Below are 19515 nucleotides of genomic sequence, written 5' to 3'. Positions count from 1 at the left end.
AGTAAATTGGCGTTTTGGCGGTAGCCAGAGTATTTCGTGTGATGAAATATACCCGCGAAGGGGAATAGCCATACATTCTACGCCAAAAAGAAGCTTCCAAGACCAACCGGGCGTGGCTGAGGAGGAGGAAGAGGAGGTGTGAACGAGGCACGGGCAGAGAGCGAGCGTGACCGAGCCAGGGGACCAGGTGGATGGAACGGGGCACGGCGCTGTGAGAACCCGCGTAAGATGTCCGGTCTACGTGCCACAGCGAGTCAAGGCCGTCGCCAGTCTCCGCCACGGTGACAGGCATCGCCGCCAAGGCCCTGGGAATCGTCAACAGCACGGACTACCGTCTACCGGGCTCCGGCGTACCGAACGGTGCGTGACCGGGCATGACGCGGGATCAAGCCTTCAACTGACCCGGCTGAGATTCCTTCCGGTGTCGCAACCTGTGGAGTCAACCACGACGACGCAAGCACCGCTGCGAGGGCGACGTCAGCACCCGCATCCTTATACGACCGACCATGAGCGGGTTCTGTTCTCGGGACATTTGTGCGGGGACGGTAGCGGACCTTGTAGCAGTGGGCAGTGGCGCGGGCCATCTGTGTTGCAGCCCTTAGCTGAGTGTTTCGTCTAACGTTTTGTGTATAACATTTCTTTGTTGCTTCAAAACCTCTGTCCTGTGACGTCTGTAAACAATGTCTTCTTCTCGTTCGCACCAAGAACATTCCGTTCATTTCGCGTGATCCGGACCATTCATTACATTACGAGTGTAGTGTCACCTGGATACACGAGAATGCTGCCAATTGCAGCGCAAGGGTTGGCCTAGTACGAGCCGCGCTAACGTCGTAGCGGGCGACATAACGCCATGACTCATGTGAGTTGAAGAATAGAATGCAGCCACAAAGAAGACGGATTCTCCAAAGCTGAGGCTTAAGCTGTCGCGGGTCTGCCTACTGACGATTTTCCTCTCAGAAGACACAGAAGCAACCGTAAGGAAAGGGACGGAAACCGGATGTATCAGTAAAGTTGATTCATTGTGGTTCTTAACATATTAAAGCAACAGAGCATCCAGGCGCACAGTTGTGGAGGGCTCAGGACCATTTTGATCACCAGGGAATCTTTAACGTACACCGAAATCTCGGCACCCGGACCTTTTTACTTTTCGCGTCCACCAGAAAAGCAGCCATGGGGCCGGTATCAAACCCGAGTCCTTTATCTGAGAAGCACAGTGCCTTAACCACGGAGCCACAGCGGTGGGTGGTGGTATTGAAGTATCTAAATAGTTCCGTCCAAGGTAGCTAGATATTTTTGCCATTAAAGGACGTAAACAGTCGTAATGCCCAGATAATGTTTTTCACCTACTGTGGAAAAAACGACCTAAAGCCATCAGGGATGATGGGCTTAAGCTTAAATATGATACAACGTGTTCAGACTTCGTGTATATGTACCGATATTTCCAGCGAACAATGTAATTCACACAAACAGCTGTCAGACTGTTTTTCTGCATTTTTCTGCAGTGACTGCATTTTCTCACCGGAGGAACTTCAACCAGGTACAAATCTTACAATGAATTAAAAAGAAAGACTACAGCCCGGCACTATTTGGTTTAGGCAGCCGAAAATTTCATTAGGAAAATTTTGCGTTTTGATGAGGACAAACATTGAGCCTATTTAAAGTTAAAGCGTTGGTTGAGAAGAATGTTGAAAGATAACACTAGCCAAGAATATTTCTTTAAAGCCTGTTTTTATGCGAATTGACACAGCACATCTTTCCCCCCATGGTGTCAGAAGGACAGTACAATGCCAATTCAAAATAGCCCAAGAAAATCCACGTGGAGGCTGCAACTGTGTACCTTCCTGATAGAAATTATATCTGGATCCCTTTTTTCGGGAGTTCTAAGGGTGCAGTCACGCAACCAGATCAGACCTTTTATCAATTTAATTCTTTAATTAACCAACTCTTAACCAACGTTGCTAGAAATGTTTCAATGTAAGGTTTCCAGATCCTATTATAGAATACATATTAAGCTTTTTGATTACAAACAAAGCAAATATTTCAATGTGCATTAATTTACTGCTATCTACACTCCTGCTTTGGCATGAAAAAAGCAGCTGGCATGATTGACCAAAAAAGCAAAAATGTATTCCAGAAATCATCTTTTTTTGAGGGAACTGAGATGATACTAACGTAGAACTACAATTGCCTTCACGCATTCATAAAGTGTCGATATTAATTTATGTTTTGTACTCCTAGTTGTTTAGCTCGTAATTTCTTCCATAACCAGCCTGTATTTGCGTTGTATAGGGAAGAAACTGTGGTAGAAAAACCATTAATTCGCCAAATGAGAATTGTCGTTTTACGCTGGCCTATTCAATGAGAAGTTTTAATGAGTGGATGACGTGAAGAAGGCCTGGTAAAATAGTTTTTCCAACTTACCTCTTGCTCCTAAGCATTTTCTGTGACCATTCACATTACCTTTTTATGTTATTTCTGGGGATTCATGGCGCTTACATCGGTTCAGAAATGAAAAGGAAATGTAAACAAATATGTGGCAATCTAATGACCTACAGAAGGGGATCAATTAGGCTTAATTGGCAGCGCAAGAAAAGACGGCATAAATAACATTTGGTAAAAAAAACTCAAATGCAAATTGAATCTTTACTTTCCCCTTCATTAGTGGCAAAGCAGACGAGTTGCAGAAAAACCCACCATAGACAAACTTTAGTGTGAATTCGAACAAATCGTAAGCACGAATCATTAATAAACGCTTCAACGTTTATAAAATACCTCACATGAGTGGCCTAACAATTGAATGAAATAATTCTGAATTTGAGCGTTAATTCATGAGCTGCAAAGTTAATCATGATTTAGGCAGCTTTGCAAAGCCATTCCAGTTTTTTCTCTGATCTCTGTTTCTGCAGTATATGCCGAGTGCTCTGTTAACAATGGTGGATGCCGACACATCTGCAATTCGGACGATAAGGGAAAGCATACGTGCACCTGCCGCGCAGGATTTCTGCTTCATCCCGATGACCACGATTGCAAAGAAGGTGAGCTAAACTAAACAGGGTGTTTCAAACAAAATCATCTCTTGGGGTATGTGATCGGGAATTCCTTAACATGCTTGGCTCTCACTCGAGCTGGTAAGTATTCGGACTGATTCACTGGTTGCTTGTGGACTGCATGTTACACATCATGGTGACTGGCAAGTCACACATCTCACAGCTTGTGTGTACATGCGATTCGCCGGACAATACTGTCCGGTAACCCATTAGTACGCATTAACAAGGGCACTTCAGCGGCCACATAGCTGCCCGGTAAGTTGCCACCAATTGATTAGAGTATCTATGTTGGCATCAAAGAATGAATACAGAATGAATTGGTATGTAAAAACAAGTTGAGAGAGAAAACGCCGAATGCTGCAAGATGCAAGACGGGAAAAAAAGGAAGGGGAAGATTAAAACTAATACAGTAAAGAGTTTGTTCCCCCAAGAATAATGCAGCAGCTCAGCATACATGCCAAAGACAAGACCTTCGCTTTGCAGTGAGGTTATTTCCTGTGCCGCAGAACAAATGTATTGATTTGCCAGTCATTTTAGAGCCGTTATTTTTTGTGAGTTAAGACCCACCTTCGGCCTCCTAGAGCAAGAACTACGTAGTTTAAGAATGCGTATTATCCAAGGAGAGATGAAGTAAAATGAATGATAAACGGCATTTTTATTGATTGATTAGTCAGTGTAGCAGTTTTATGTTTCAAAAAAGAGGCACCAAGGTAAGTTTACCGGACTTAAAAGCATTGGGCGGCGCTGCACAGGCGAGGCTATTTTTCGGGACAAATTCTTCTTGTTAAAAACACTCCAGATGTGGAGATATTTGGGAAAGTGCAGGATCGCATCAATACTGCCGCTACTGTAATACGGATTTTTTTTATCTCAGATTATTGTGTTATAACAACGGTGCGCTCTTTTTTGAATACAGATATTGAAGTTCTATCTCGCGATTTGGATTGGGTTGGGCACGCTGTTGGTGAGGTGTACGCTGTGGTGTTCACGCGTTCTGATATGTTTACAAACGTACTCAGGGACAGGTGTGGTATAGTCGCCGCAGCGTGGACTTGCTTTATTCATTTGGTTCTCTGTTAAATTTTTGAGTTAAATTTGGCGTGCAATAGCTACCAGCAGTTTACAGTGCCCAGCGATCTATCGACTTGATCAGGAAGAAGTCATGTAAACTCCAAACCCTCAGCTTTTTTGTTTTTCAAACTCGATCTCTTAATCAGTTTGACATTGGTTGCATACCACTACATCTGCTACAATATAATATGGTGCACTCATTGCTGCAACTATTTCTTTTATGCGAGGCAAAGTGGGTAGCACTACATCTGTTCGGAAACGATATTTGTTTCACCACTAAGCACTTGTGTCCTATTGTTTCGACACTAAGAGGGCTTTAGGGGGTTGGCATGAACAATTTAAGTCTGGAATAGGGGTGGTCATGAGATGGCATTTTGTTGTTCTAATTTAGTGATCGAAATGTGTCACCATAGTGGATGCGAGTGTAGGCCCAGAAAAAACGTTTTGCATTGCCTGCAATTCGCAAGAGTCATTTAAAGCATGAGCAATTTCATGGAATTGTACCCAACCGGAAGGTAAAGTTTAGTTTAAAACAAGTCTTCTCCTCTAACAATGGAATACAGCAGATTCTCGTTAATTCAGCCCCCTTAATTCGGATATTCGGATAATTCGCCATTCACGCACAGTCCCTCCGAAAATGTACGTAGTCCGATTGCAACAAACATACGCTAATTCGACGCAAGATTGCACGCGCACCTGTTAATTCGGGCTGGAGGCAAGTCAAGGATGGCGCAACGGAAACGAGATTTCGGTACCCGAATCGTAACCGTCTCAACTACCCTCACACGATTTTAGTGCTACAGCGACCAACGACCAGTCAGCGGCGTGCTATCTTTCTAAGTGCATCTTGCACACTACGCTAGAATTGATGAGGGCGTTGTCGTCGCCGGCCAGTTGGTCGATGACGATGAGCGATCGTACGCTTCATGCTCCACACTGCTCTCGTCATCGATGATCGATGAAGAGAACAGCGTGGCGGATGAAGCGTGCGACGAAGGAGCCTCGTGCGATGTTCCACGCCATGTGCGTCGTGCCGGGAAAGAAGCCGCGGACGCTGTCTTCGTTCTAGGGCAGCTTTTCTACGATGTTTCAGGCAATACGCTTCGGCTAGAGTGATTGTCGCATGCCCGCAAACGCATCCTTTTCGTTCAGCTGTCAACACAGAAAAAAAAAAAAACAAGCAAGAATCACGGACGTCTTCTCAAAGTAAAAGAATTCGAATTTTTCGTTTCGGTTATCCATTCGGTAATACGACATTTTTTTCACATCCTTGGGATCCCAATTAACGAGGTTTTGCTTGCTGGCAGTCCACAAGAAATGCCGTGGACGAACAACCATTCCCAGTCATGGTCACCGGACGCTGAGCGACAGATTTATTTGAGTGGCGACACACGGCAGGATTGTGCTAAAACGTACTAAATTATGGTAATGTAAAAGACAGAAGGGCTTGTACGGTTGGGGTTAATTCACTTTTATATGAACAGGGGACATGCACCAATATATTTTCTGCGATTCGCAACGACATAGAGAAAAAAACATACCGTAGGTACTCACGTAATGATCGCACTTTTTTTCAAAGCAATTGCTGTAAATTTAGGGGTGCGTTCATTATACGGGGTATATTTTTGCAAAACATTTTTGAACACACAAAACGCAAGGAAGATGTGGGAAAAATGTTTACGATAGTTTTCATGAACATGATAAAGTTATAAATAAAAACGTAGCAAAAAATCCGCCCACCGCCGATAGCCGCTTCGCAAAGTGTCGCGAAATGCCGTGTTTTCAATAATTACTGAACGTACCGGTACAAGTTTGCTGCGAGGTGATAACAGCTCGACAAATAAGTGGCTGCCACTGTTACAGCGCGGGTCATCGGCCGACTCCGTAACCTGAGCGCGTTTTTTTCTTTGTGTTGTGAGTATATTACCTACATTTAGTGAGAGTTTCTTGCTTATCAATATTCAACGCATGCGTGCCGATATTGATAGTATCGGCAAGTCGGCCGAAATATCGTATCCATGTCCTCTTCGAAAAGGAAGTAAACAGAGGTACGCACGACCATCATCAGCTAGTCTTTGCGCATATACGACATATTGCTGCGGCTAGTTCAAGGTGCCTTAGTGGCGCGGGAAATAAAATAATCGAACTTGAACGACTTACTCGAGGTGGCTATCCTTACGAGAGTGCGATCATTATGCAAGTAAATACGGTATTTGTCTACCTATGAGTTGTTGTAGCAGTGATATTATTAGTAATGGAAGGTGTGGCGGATAAACTTGGATTTGTGATTTACTTAGAAAAATATCGCGAAACATTGTTTACGTAATCTTTTTTTCATTTTGCGCTAATACAGGCTGGCAAGACGTTATAGCCACCCGAATATAGGTGTGCAAAACAGTGCGCGCACACACAGCAAATATCAAAAGAAACAGCGGGCGCTTCTAGCTATTACAAAACCCAACACACACACACACACACACACACACACACGCACGCACGCACGCACACACGCACACACGCACGCGCACACGCAGACACACGCACGCACGCACACACACACACACACACACACCACACACACACACACACACACACACACACACACACACACACGCGCGCACACGCACACGCACACACACACAAGGCAATATAACCGACACGTGATTGCAGGGTGTACGTCACTCAAAGCCCCCATCCCACAAATCCCATCCCCAACCAACACCCCCCTACCTCCTTCTCCAAATGAGCGATGGGAGATTCTACGGTCCATCCCCGCCGCAATGACCCACGCGGCCCTAGTGGCCCGGGGCCTGGAGGTGCTGGCCGGTTATGGGCCCTGTGAATAAGGGACCACCCCGTAGCAGGCCGTCTCAACGGGGACTTCAATGGCTCAAAAAAAGTTGCATCTATCTATCTATATAACCGTTGGTCAATAAAGGTAACAGAGTGGATCCTATAGAAGGCAAGCGTGGAAGGGGGCGACAGAAAGTTAAATGGGCAGATGATATCAAGAAGTTTGCGGGGATACATTGGTCGCAATTACCACAGGACCGAGGTAATTGAGATTGATGGGAGAGGCCTTTGGCCTGCAGTGGGCGTAGATAGGCTGGTAATCATGATGATGATCAGGTACAACATGTAGACATACAGCTTTGGTCTTGTTGAAGATCTGTAATAGCAAAGACAAATGGAGCCTGCGTAGTGGTACTATGCCAATACAATTGCAGCAGTTGCTTCTGTCATGGTGGGTCACGTGTAGAAGTGAGAAATTGCTACAAGATATATTTAAGAAGCTTATGCACAGTTTGTGTGAGACTCGGGGGACTTTTGGGGCGACGCTGGGGACACTTCTGGTGCGGTGCGGGATTGTGCGCGATGGTGTTCGCGGTTGCGTAACGCGACTGTACACTGCGTACACCACCGTTTTTTGGCCTACTGCATTCGATAGAATGAAGGCAAATGTTTCTGTTTTTGAGGCAAATTTTCTCCCTTTTGAAAATCCACAACTTTGTTCTAGACACCGGTACCGGTGACATATGATGGCTCCACAGTAAGCCGAACACCTAGGTCTGATCGGGAAGTTTGCTAGCCAAGGAATCATAGGATGCCCAATTGGGCCAGGTGGACTACACCAAAGTAGAAGTCGCACGTGTTTTGCATTATTTGGTAAAGGATATACGAACTGTGAAATCATAAAATAACGTTTTTTTCTGAAATCCTTTCATTGACCAAAAAAGACGGACATTTTTGTCACCAAATTGGCCTGTTCTCCTCAAGTTAGGAATCATCATCTGACCAATGCCGTGTTTCATTGAAACGCGGACTAGATAAACATGTGTATCAGTTCATGCCAAAGCAATGACGTCAATATCTCCAGTAACATCTCTCTTTTTTCTAACCGTAAAAGCTTTACAGGATATAGGCAAATGCCATTGTGGTAACGTAACATCACAATCAACCCCAGGGCCATTACTAACTGGTCACCCACAGAGGTCAATATTTACCCGCTAACTGGCCGTGAATTGTGGCTGTGCTGGACAAACGGTGGCGAGACGGTGCCATCCAAAATAGGGCAGTGCTTTAATCTGACATCTTATCACGTTGAGGTACCTGTCATGCTCCGCTAAGCGAAAGACACATTTATTTATCCCTACGTCTCATCGCTTAACGAACCTGAGGAACGACATGTAGTGACTTCTAGCTCCCTTTAAATAAAGAATGATCGATACGACTAACGGAACCATATTCGTGTAATTAAGCTAAGGATCGTTGCGTGACTGCAACAACTCTGTGTAGTTAAACCCAGATTCGCATGTAAGCGACTTAGCCTGCGCCCTTAAACTGGTATCCTTGATTATAAAAATGTGTTATCTTACCACGCTGTACACCTTGTGAAACTCGTACGAAGCCAGATTCATGGCCACATATTGGTGAAAAAATGGGGCAGCCAATAATTTTGAAAACGTCAAATGACTTCTAGAGCCGTAATGCGGTGCCACGGAGACCCAAAGTGTTGAACATGTGCTGCCATGCGGACAATAGTTGCTATGTACGGATAGCTTCTAGGCTTGTGGAAATCCTCTGTACCATGAAGGCCTCTTTTCGCTGCAGTGGGGAAAATGACAATCTTCAATGCCCAACTTCTATTGTGAGTGGAGAGGTTTACATGTTCTAACCAAATTGCAAATTTGTCTTCCCACTGTCTCGGTTTGGCTAGCAAAAGAGTCATTGAATATTTGCCGTGTTTGGGCGGAACACGTCGCACCTTGTTATACGCTTGTGCAAAGGCTGTGTTGCTAAAATATTTTTTTATCTCTTTAGAGAAGAAATCACTTGCCGTATCACTTCATAATTATTTCGGGACAAGTAGAGTGCGGTATTGCTACAAAAACTCGACGGTTGCAAACTGCACGTGTTACTTTTGTTTTATATTTACAACCAATTGCTTGTATTCTGGCTAGTTTTTCAGCCTGCAGCACAATGCCGAATATTCTGCATGTCTCCATCTGTCATTCACGCGCAATTTCTGAAGCAGGGTGATCTTTTTTTTTTCCTGGTGCCGCATTGGTTGGTTGGGCACCCCACCAAAAAGGTGTGCCTGATTTTTTTACTAAACGTTGTGTTTTTCTTCCACATAAAGGTTTCATCTTCCTACGAACACCAAGTTCGGAGCCTTGCCTGATAACTGGGATAGATTTTCTGTTATTTGGAGTGTCCAAAAATGAGGTGCTGGTCGAGAAAGCGTTTATTACCATGAAATTTTACCGCATCATACCGGCCAAAACGTTACAGGAAATTGCCGTAGGATTCCTACATTGTAATAAACCAATATTAAAATTTTTCAATGAACGCGATAAAGCTCGGCATCAGTCTACCTTTTCTGCACAATTAAAAGGCGTTTCGCTTAGAGCCATAGCAATCATTTTTTTAATACGATCAGCGGGCGGTGATACTCTGAAAACGTTTATGTACCTGCAGGTTGAAAGAAAAGAATGGCCTTGGAATCCCACTCCAGGAAAAAGAGACGCACTGCGACGGGGGAAGGGGGGGGAGCGGGGCTGTCGGATTTGGGACGTAAGAAACGACAATCCGGTGCGCGTGCGGGCAAAGGGTGATGGAAAGTGAGAAGGACGACCTTTAGAGCGTGTTGTATCGGTGGATGGTCAAGCACTGAGAAGTGCCTCCGAAGTTGAAGAAAATATTCAAGAGTCACGGAAGGTCAAAATGAGCTTGTGCTTCAGATTCTTACTAAATTCTAAACACCACCAGATTTTTTTCTAAAGTACGGGGGATTGAAAACAGACATTGCAGCTACCCATGTTATTGCACAGTCCTCGTATTACAAGAGTGAATTTAAATATAAAAATTATATGAATGATAAAGGGATCATGCGTGCAAGAAAACGGAATGATCTATCAAAAACACCGAACCAGACGCAAGGCCAAAACATATTTACGGTGGCTAAACTTTAGCAAAAATGTTCATAGAATTTGGAAACGCTTAATCACGCTCATTACGGGTCGGTAGGTAATATAAATTTACTATGTAGTTTTTCTGTAATTTCCCTTCTGTAATCTTTTTCTGTAATCTTTTTTCCCCAGAAAACTCTGATGGAAGGATAGTACATCTGACCAGTCTGCCAAACCACAACGGGTCACTGGTATTTTCTTGGAAATGGCGGGATGGCGTAATTCCCAAGAAACTCTCCGGATTCTACTTCAAGGCAACCTCTGCTGGACATACCTTTGAAGACAACCTACAATCTACACTGAACTACTTCACGGCTGACCAGCTCCATGTTTACACAGAGTACGAAGTCAGGCTATGGCCATTCTACGGGCAAAAAGGTGCTTCTTCTGAGAAGCTTGGGAAGCCAGTCGCACTTAGCGTACGGACGCCTCCTTCAGGTAAGAATATCACACCCCGATTGATACGTTGTCCTCACATAGCAAAGGTGTATTTCCCTACCTGACATGGTCTCTGTGCTAAAAATAAAAAATACCTCCCCCTATATAGCATTTATCCACGTCCGCAATTACAGCTCTGGTTGTTGGAAAGGATACATTTCTTGGCCAGAAAATACCTCTCGTCAGCTGGCATCGCTAGTGTCATCACGCTCCAACTAAAATGTTTGAAATAGTTTTGCAACCAATTGCAATAAATTGCGAAATAATCACTCAAAATATATGGCTTGACCGCACCAGCACTTCCACAACTGCTGCTAGTCGCATTACTTCAATCTTAACTATTGCCTCTATTCAATCATCTTTCATTTGCACCTGCCCACCAACCGCTGGTGGCTGTAACTGTAGGCATAAAAAAGGGCCAAAAATTGAAACATTAGAAAGTACATCAGCATAAGTTCTAATGTTCCAGAAAAATATATCTTAGAAAGATCCACTTTAAGTGCAGAGAAAATATTGTTGGAGTCTTCCATGTTTCGCTTCACAAGAGATAAGTTCTTCACAGCTGCTGCGAAACTAGGTTAGGCTCTACGCACCTGCCTCAAACAGGCAATCACCGCTGTATACGCCTCGAGCGCGGCCTGTAGGGGCGCCACTGAAATCCCCCTAGCGGCCCGTTTCGAAAGCAGGCGCGGGAGTCCCCGGCCCGCTCCCCCCTGTCGCCGTTGCTTTTGGGGCTCGTTCAAGACAGCGATTTACCGTTTGTCCGCGTTCGAAATACCGAATAACGTGGAGCAGGCACTCTGCTTGCAAGCCTGGTGTGTTCACGAGAGTATAAACGTTTATGACGCGATCTTAGAAAGATCTATATGAGCGCCGGGCGTGTGTCACAGGCCGGCGTCCCAAAGCCAGCATTTGCATGGAGCTGATTGCAATTCCGCTGCCCTGAAATTTAGTGGAAGTGTCACCGTAAGCAGTGTTTCCTCCGATGGTCATGTTGCGGCCATACACACTTTGATGTAAATCGACTTTGTGCACTACAAAATCCAGCGGAGCACTCATACCTGACAGCACGCAAGTTACGCCTGCCAATATCGCATATCAGATATTGGTCAGTACCCTGAACAAGCCAATGCGGAATAAATTTCGCAAACATTGTACCAAAGAACTGCGATGGATAATGCAAAATTACACTCCGGAGTCAGCACACCACAACAAATTTAATGCTGGGTCGTCTTGTCCCGAGGTGAGCGCTCGCTAAGATTCATCTGTTACATTTATCCTCCACGAGAAGCGCGAAGACGGGCTTATAGAGTAATCCGCGTCCGCAAACTCTTCTTCGAAACATCGTCGTATGACACAGGCAGGCTGCAGAATCTAGCATAAACCGAAATCAGAGATCCTTATCAGACACGACACTCTTCCAACGAGCCCGTGTGTGCGAGATTTCGGCGCACGTTAAGGATCTCCAGGTGGTCAAAATTCGGAGCCCTCCACTACGGCGTGCCTCATCGTCTCCGTTGCGTCGGCGCGTTAAACCCTGCAATAAATCAATCAACTCTTTCAACGACACCTCGTATTTCTTGTGAACTGCTTACCCTGTATTCTTCAAGAAATGCGTCCGCCGAATGATCAGCCGTTCGTTGAAGGCGAAAAACAAATGAAAAGTGAACACGCAGCTTGTGTGTGTGATTAATAAAACGTTCATTTGTTGATTTCGCTCCGCATTTGTAAACAACGACGGTTGAGCGTCCTCCTCCTCACCCCCCCCCCCCCATGTCTAGCGAAATATCAGTAGTTGGTCTGGTGAATACTACCTTGCTCAAACACACGTCTTTAGCATTTCAGAAGCTGCACTCGGTTTTTTTTATTCCCATACGACTATTCTATTTATTCCTGAATTGCAGACCATTCATTTTCCCGTGGTTTCATTAACATATACCTTGGTTCTTACCATAAGGCATGAGTGGGCACATATCTGACAATGCACAGCCTTTGAGTGTTCTTAACATTTTCGCGTGGTTTATATTCCCATAAAAGGCACAAGTTTTTGTACGCTATTGGGTTATCACATCCCCGAAACATATTTTTCTACGACGTACATATTCGAAGCAAAGCCGCATTTGTTGTCTGCGCTGCAAAACGAACTAACCTCTTACAGTGCCAATATCAGGTCTAAACGAGGTGACAATAAATAGAATTCACGTGTGCTGACGTGTTCGAAGGTGACAGCGGTGATATGCTGCTGCCGTCGCCGACGCCCGCAAAAGCGGCCAAGAAGCGCGCAGAACCGCCTCCCCGGGTAGCTCTTGCTGGCGTTCGAGCGCTCTACCAAGACGCAGCTGTTTTTTTTAAGCGCCCTAAACGTGCAGTTAGCTTACAGACGACACCTTAACAAGTTGTTTAGTGCGCGGAAAGGCAAAGAGAAGCGAAAGAGAACCAAAACACTGCATGACCACCTATGAGCCACGCAGCGCTAATCCCGCAAACGCCGCGGAGAAGCGGCGGCAGGCGGCGCAGCGATCGCGAATCTCGAGGCGTATACCCTCACAAACAATAAATTCAGTCAATGGAAAGGGTATTCGTAGAAGATGGGACAATTACAAAGAAGACTGCACATTTTCCACAACTTCCAAAGTTTTTACTACGAAGTGCACAGATGCAGCAATCAGTATAAACAAATACCCGAAAGTACACCATAGCTTGCAGTAATTTTCGTATCGAGTCACTGTAACGTAAAAAATTAGGTTCACTGCGAAACATAAATCGCCACGTCATAAAAGAGTCAATTATCACCACGGTGCAAGCATGCAGCCGAATATTAAAAATACAAACGTTTTTTAGCTATTCCCTGTGTATTTCTGGGTAACGTACTATATTTGAATTCCTATGGTCTATTAATAAACGGTGCCGAGTGAACGTCAATACAACGGACGACAGAGAGGTTTACACAGCACACACGCGGAAGAATGGAGCGTTCACGCACTAGTTGTGTACGTTTTCTTCATACTTCGTTCGAGCATGGGCTGTTCACACTTCAGGGTTCATTAGCTTTGCGTTTATCTGGTGTTTTATATAATAGTATTGCTGTGAGCAGTAGCTGATACGTGAAGTGTACTGAAATATTTTTTATATGGTGCGAATATTTACCTTATGCCCCCACGATACATGCGGTCGCGTATCTAGCCTAAGTATAATAGATTCCACAGTACATTCTGCGTAGTTGCGTAAAATTGCGTAGTTGAAAATGTTTGATTTTCCGCGACAGGTGTGTTAACCGGGCGCTGCATCTACAAACGCATACAGTCGCACAAATTCGAAAAACATTTTCTTGATGATTTTCGCTGCAAACGGTAAAGGTAAATGAGGGTAAAGTATTGCCAAATGTTTATTTAGTGACAAATATTTTTAAAACTAGAACTAACTGAAGTTTTTAGTCCAATACATTTTGTCAAAAACAATCCAGCTCGAATATACTGAAAAACAGACGCCCCACACAGGCATTTTACTTTTTTTACAAGAGTGACTTAAACTGTTTTAAGTACAATATATGGTTAAGTACAATACAAAAATGCTTTTGTTTTATTTGTAACCATTACGCTCGGTGATCTGAAACAGATGATTCCATAATTTTTGTTTATGTTCAATAAAGCTAATTAGTCCGATTTAATTATAACTGGATATTCACCGATCGCTACAGGTTATTGCCTTTCTCGCACGACCCATTGTACAGCGCAACCGATACCCATAATTCCACCGACTACTTCGCAGCTCCTGCCGCCCCGACGGCCGTTACACCTCGGCCTCAAAACAACAAGCAAAGAAATGGCGAGGTGTCCCTATACATCAATGGACCCCGGGCGTGGAACTCGAAGAAAGTTGGCTTCCGCGTGCGCTGGAAGCCCTCTGATGTGGATGAATGGATGGAACGCACCGTTACGTTTACGGAGTACGAGGTGAAAGCTAACCGAAACTTCGCCAACATCCAGTTATCGGTGAAACCTGGACGGACGTACACCGTTAGCGTCAGGGCATGCGGTCTTGGAGACCTACAGGAAGCTCTCGTAGGTCCTGAAACTACGGCCACATTTGCAACCAATCCTTTGGGTAAGACGTAAATAAAAAACGCCGTAATACATCTTTTTTTCTAAGAGTCGTAGAGTACAAGAGGAGAAAAGCTAGTCCTGGTATGTTAGAAAGCGCGGAAGTCATGGCGAATCTCACCAAGAGGTACTCTAAAGCTTACTTAACGCAGGTATGAAAATACTGGTTTTGATGAGCATGAAAAGTCTTAACAAGAGCTGAATTGTAGAAGTTACTGAGCACGAAGACCTTGACGGGCCTCGAAAACGTCCTTGTAAGGGTTTTCACTACTGCACAATGGTAGCTCTCATGCACGAGGTTCAGCAATGGAATGACTCATGTGGGGACATCAGATCCGCAAACCAATACTTTTGTGTCACATGTTCCAAATTGCGGCTGTAATAAATCTGCCTGTTCTAAATTTAGCCCGTTTATCAAAATTGTGGACAAATTTTCTTACGTACTTTGTCTGAATATTGTATATAATATTTGAGTGAAAAACCTATTACTTTTCCTAAACCTGACAACGATTGCTGTGAATTACGCCCGGGCGCTGTAAAAGCTCCAAATTCAATTATTCTTACGGATAATTTTTGTGTGATTTGTTTATTTTACTCAATTACCTTTTTTTTTACAGACCCTGTGGACGTGCGGGCCGAAATTATCGACCCCACGAGTGCTCTGCTGGCATGGAAGTCTGCTAGTCCAGCAACAAGATACGAGGTATGTAGTCAAATATGTAATCGGTGATGCCTTTAAGTAGGCAAAAGCGCTTGCACGAATTGGACCCTGGAAAATAAATTGTGGGGCGTCAAACTGCAATTCAGCTCATTTTTGTAAGAACAATTACGAAACTTCGGTGCTGATGAAGAATGTAGGTTGTCATATCGAACAGTATTCTTCGGTTTTGATTGTTTTTCGATTAAGTGAAAGGGTTCTAAAGCACTCCGTTGCGACTTCCTTCAAACCCTGTCATTATCATTAAAAATATTCTAGAAATTTTAAAACGTCCGAGTACGCTAAGGTTAAATACATTGGCACGCTTTATGAACAGTGCTGGTTCAAGTGAACTTTTTCTGTATGCACCTCATCTAAAAGGTAATCTTTCCGCAAGGACACAACCTCTAATGTTAGAAACCCGTACCTTGCAGGGATTACCCCGCTGCCTTAACAGTTTTCATTGTCCTTTGGCGTTATTCGGTATATTACGGCTCCTAACTTAGGGGGTTACGGGTTTTTCAGGACAGTGCTAGGTGACGAGCGAATACGGAAGTTCCCTCTTAGAGTGAAGAATGCATCTACTCTATGATTTAGATGTTTTATGGGGAGAGTGGTATATACAAACCTGTTTATTTCTCTGAAGCGAGAATGAGTATTGAATAGCGTTTTGTAATATATACACATTTTAAGGGGCCTTGTCAAAATACACTCCAACAATGTGAGGTACACTGTAAAAAATGACCAATTTTACGGAGAAAGCTGCTGGTCAAATGTTGCCGGACACATTTCCGTAATTTAGACAACGAAAAGAATTTTATCAACGGACATTCCATAGTAAGGAAAGACCGTAACAAAACAAACACTCCGTTTCAAAAAGCACGTCTTTCCGTAATTGATAGAACCTTCTGAAAAAAAAAATACTTCGAAGAGGAATCGAACCCGCGACGTTGATCGAATAGGCACGAAACTCGAGGTCACTGCACCACCTCATGAACGCTGCACTTGTGCCGAACAACCTGTATACTACATGGATGCCCATCCTGCGTGTGCCGTACATCGGTGTTTCCTAGCTCGCTTACAAAATTCCTGACTGATAAACTGCAATACCTTAAATAGCGCTTGCGCAGTAAGGTTCCGTGAAGCCCCCACAATAATTGATCGTCATCAACCCCGCTGTTTCGAAAAAGCGCTCGCAAAAATGTGTGTGACTGGCTGCGACTGTGATTTCGCGCTGAATAAATAGTGCTTGCTCTGGTTTGGTTTTAAGCATTAGTCTAAATACCTCGGTCGATATTCATTCCGTAAAAACTAAATTACCTTCCGCAACTCTGCTACTGCATGTAAATGACCTTATATTTTCTACAAGTGTGCCTGTCACACACGCAAGTGCAGTTTGCAGGTCCGGGGCAGCGACGTCGCCGTAGCGTCCTAAACACAAGCAACAGCGCTCGTGTTGAGCGGTATGGGCCTCATGGTCCTCACTAGGTTTAAATCACTTTAGACACTAACGAAACCGAGCCGCATTCATTACGCCACAAATGTTGTCGGGGCGCAGATTTCGCTTATCGATCGATTCCCGACAATCGACACGACAATATATTTCTTGCAGTTATTAATACACAGATCTGTTTCTGTTCTGCATCATACAGAGGAACCGCCCGTATTTTTCAAAGCAGAAAAAGATACCGTTTGACGTGTAACGGAGAGAGCATCCGTATACTGAGGGACGAAGCGCACTTCCGTTAAATTACGGGTGTTTTCTTTGTTCTGCATCAAACGGAACACGCCTCTGCTTTATTACGGCCATCTGGTCTGTTATGTGTCCGTAAAATTACGGATTGTTTTTACAGTGTAGACGCTGTGGCTGAAATAAATGAAACAAGAATCGCCGCATGAATGAACATTCTCCTGTAGTAAGTGTATTTGGGATTGGCTCACTTTTTGGCCCTCAGAAGGGCCAAGGAAGTTTTAATTGAATTTTTCGTACATTCATCAACAATCTAAAAGCGACCGCTCTCTTGGACACACGACGTTCTGCGTAACTAAATATAATTCATGTCTGAAAGGGTCTCATAATTCTGAAAAGACGCCTGCTGGGGAGAAAACCTCCGTACACCTGAGCGGAAACTTTATTCCGAGAAGAAAAAAAAATATGACGGCAAATACATTTCCAAATTTTAATCATACTCAGCATCAGCCTCTGTGAGTTGGCTGCTCAGTAATTATCCCGGTATTTTCGTCGTTGAATGACTTTATTTCATGGATAATTGAAAGTAAATATTGTTTGAGCAGATTAGCACAATGGGAGCATGATTCAAACCAAGGTTTCACGTAATCGGTGACACAGGAGAAAAAACCTTTTCCGACATTCTTATGCATTCTGTACAAGATGTGGGTGTTACATTAAAATGTGTTTTATAAGGTTTCACCGCTAAGCCAATTTCGCAGAAAATAAGATCCATCAATAGGAGCAGTGTAATGCCTAATCATATCAAAACTTTTTTGCAGCACATCTCACCGTGGTTAACTGTAAATGCATTATTACCGAAGAATCTTTTTCGCAATGGCGTTGCAACACTTAGCTGGAGTGGAGCGCTACGACTACAATTGTTTTTAAATGCATAGCATTTTAGTAACTCACAATGTCACGCGGCGTTGGCGTGCGCTGTCGTAGTCCGCAAGCGCGCCTTGTCGTAGTCCGCGTCCGCAGCCAGGAAGTTTACCTAGTGGGTTATCTCTAACTTTATTTCGTCTAAACATTTTGTCTAAGAGTTACTACTAGCGATGGCTGTTGGCTTGTAAACCTAAATCTTGACCCAGCAATATCTCTCCCATGAGGTGAGGCAATGATGAAACGCTATTTTGATACAGAAAACCTCTTCTTTACAAAGTAGTTGAGCGGCCATATCAGCCTACATAAGTACATGGCATCCGAGTTGCTACGAGTAACACCCTCTGAGTTACATAGCCATAACGTAGTAACATAGCATAGTACAAAACAAGACTAGAAGGCATGCTACAACCTTTGCATGTACCCCACTTTACACGGCCAGGAGGATTGCTTCTCGCGCGACATGGCTAATTTCTGCCGACAAGATTGTTCTACACACCAGTGTCGGGTTTTTTGTAAGAGCTACACCCGTTTCGACTTGCCGTCTGGTGATGTTTATTGATTGATTGATTGATTGATTGATTGATTGATTGATTGATTGATTGATTGATTGATTGATTGATTGATTGATTGATTGATTGTACCATCAAGGCCTGGGCAGGGAGTTACCGAGAGGAGGGGGTGTGATGACTGCATATAAGGTACAGGAGAAAGAAATGCAACAGCAGAAATAATGATTACACGACTGAAAAGTCAATACGCGCGTAGAAGAATACAGAGCACCATGCTGCCAAAACAAACTACAACAACAAAAAAAGAAGGGTAGGACACTGGTTTCAAAGGCATGAAAAAAGACTCGCACATGCGCAGAAATGTATTATGCAAAGGCGATATTCATAGATTAACAAAAAAATACGGGCGTGCGTAATACAATGATAAGCATATTCAGGCGTAGAGACATATTATAGCGGCAAAACAGTTCAAAAAAACACACTAAACAGCCAGGGCAACAGTAAAAAGCCAAAATGGCATGGTAAATGTACACAAAGGTGGTTGAAGCAGTTTACACAGAGAAGTAGGCGGATTTATTATCAGATATGGACACTAGTTGTTCGGGAAGGTGGTTCCACTCTCTTATCGTGCGAAAAAAAATATGTGTGATGAAAGGTGTTGGTGTCGCATGCGAATGGTCTGATCTTGTGGCGATGATCAAGGCATCGGGAAATGTAGGAAGGACTTGACAGGAAGGCATTGCGTAAAGCGGGATGATATTAAATTTTATGAAGCAAACATAAGCGCATCAGTTGGAGCTTCGGATCACCATTTCCACCGGATCAGATGTTCATCGGATCGCCATTTCCCTTCGTCCAAGCTTTCGTTTGAAGCCCTCCTTGAAACTTTCTTCGCACGTGAAACTTGGAGCTCTCAGCTCGCAAGTGTTCACAAATTGTTTTTCCAACAGACAATTAGGGAGGAGCCTTTCTGCCATTGGATTCGCGGGAACGGCAGTTTGGTGTTCATTTTCATTCTCGTGTGTTCTTTTTATGTTTCCTGTTTATACTAGCGCGCTGGTGGCATG

General features: G+C 44.0%; 1 protein-coding gene across 1 annotated transcript in view; it reads left to right on the top strand.

Moving 5' to 3' along the window:
- Positions 1 to 19515, top strand: part of LOC144139576 (uncharacterized) — a 153299-nt gene that overhangs the window by 115576 nt on the left and 18208 nt on the right. The window contains exons 7-10 of the mRNA XM_077671886.1: positions 2907 to 3035; positions 10220 to 10525; positions 14294 to 14629; positions 15243 to 15328. Of these exons, the coding sequence (XP_077528012.1) occupies positions 2907 to 3035; positions 10220 to 10525; positions 14294 to 14629; positions 15243 to 15328 (857 nt within the window). The remainder of the gene's footprint in view (positions 1 to 2906; positions 3036 to 10219; positions 10526 to 14293; positions 14630 to 15242; positions 15329 to 19515) is intronic.

Source organism: Haemaphysalis longicornis, unplaced genomic scaffold (genome assembly GCF_048455015.1).
Source record: "Haemaphysalis longicornis isolate Haplotype H1 unplaced genomic scaffold, Haemaphysalis longicornis Haplotype H1 scaffold_5, whole genome shotgun sequence".
Lineage (NCBI taxonomy): Eukaryota > Metazoa > Arthropoda > Arachnida > Ixodida > Ixodidae > Haemaphysalis > Haemaphysalis longicornis.
This window is presented reverse-complemented; position numbering and strand designations above follow the sequence as displayed.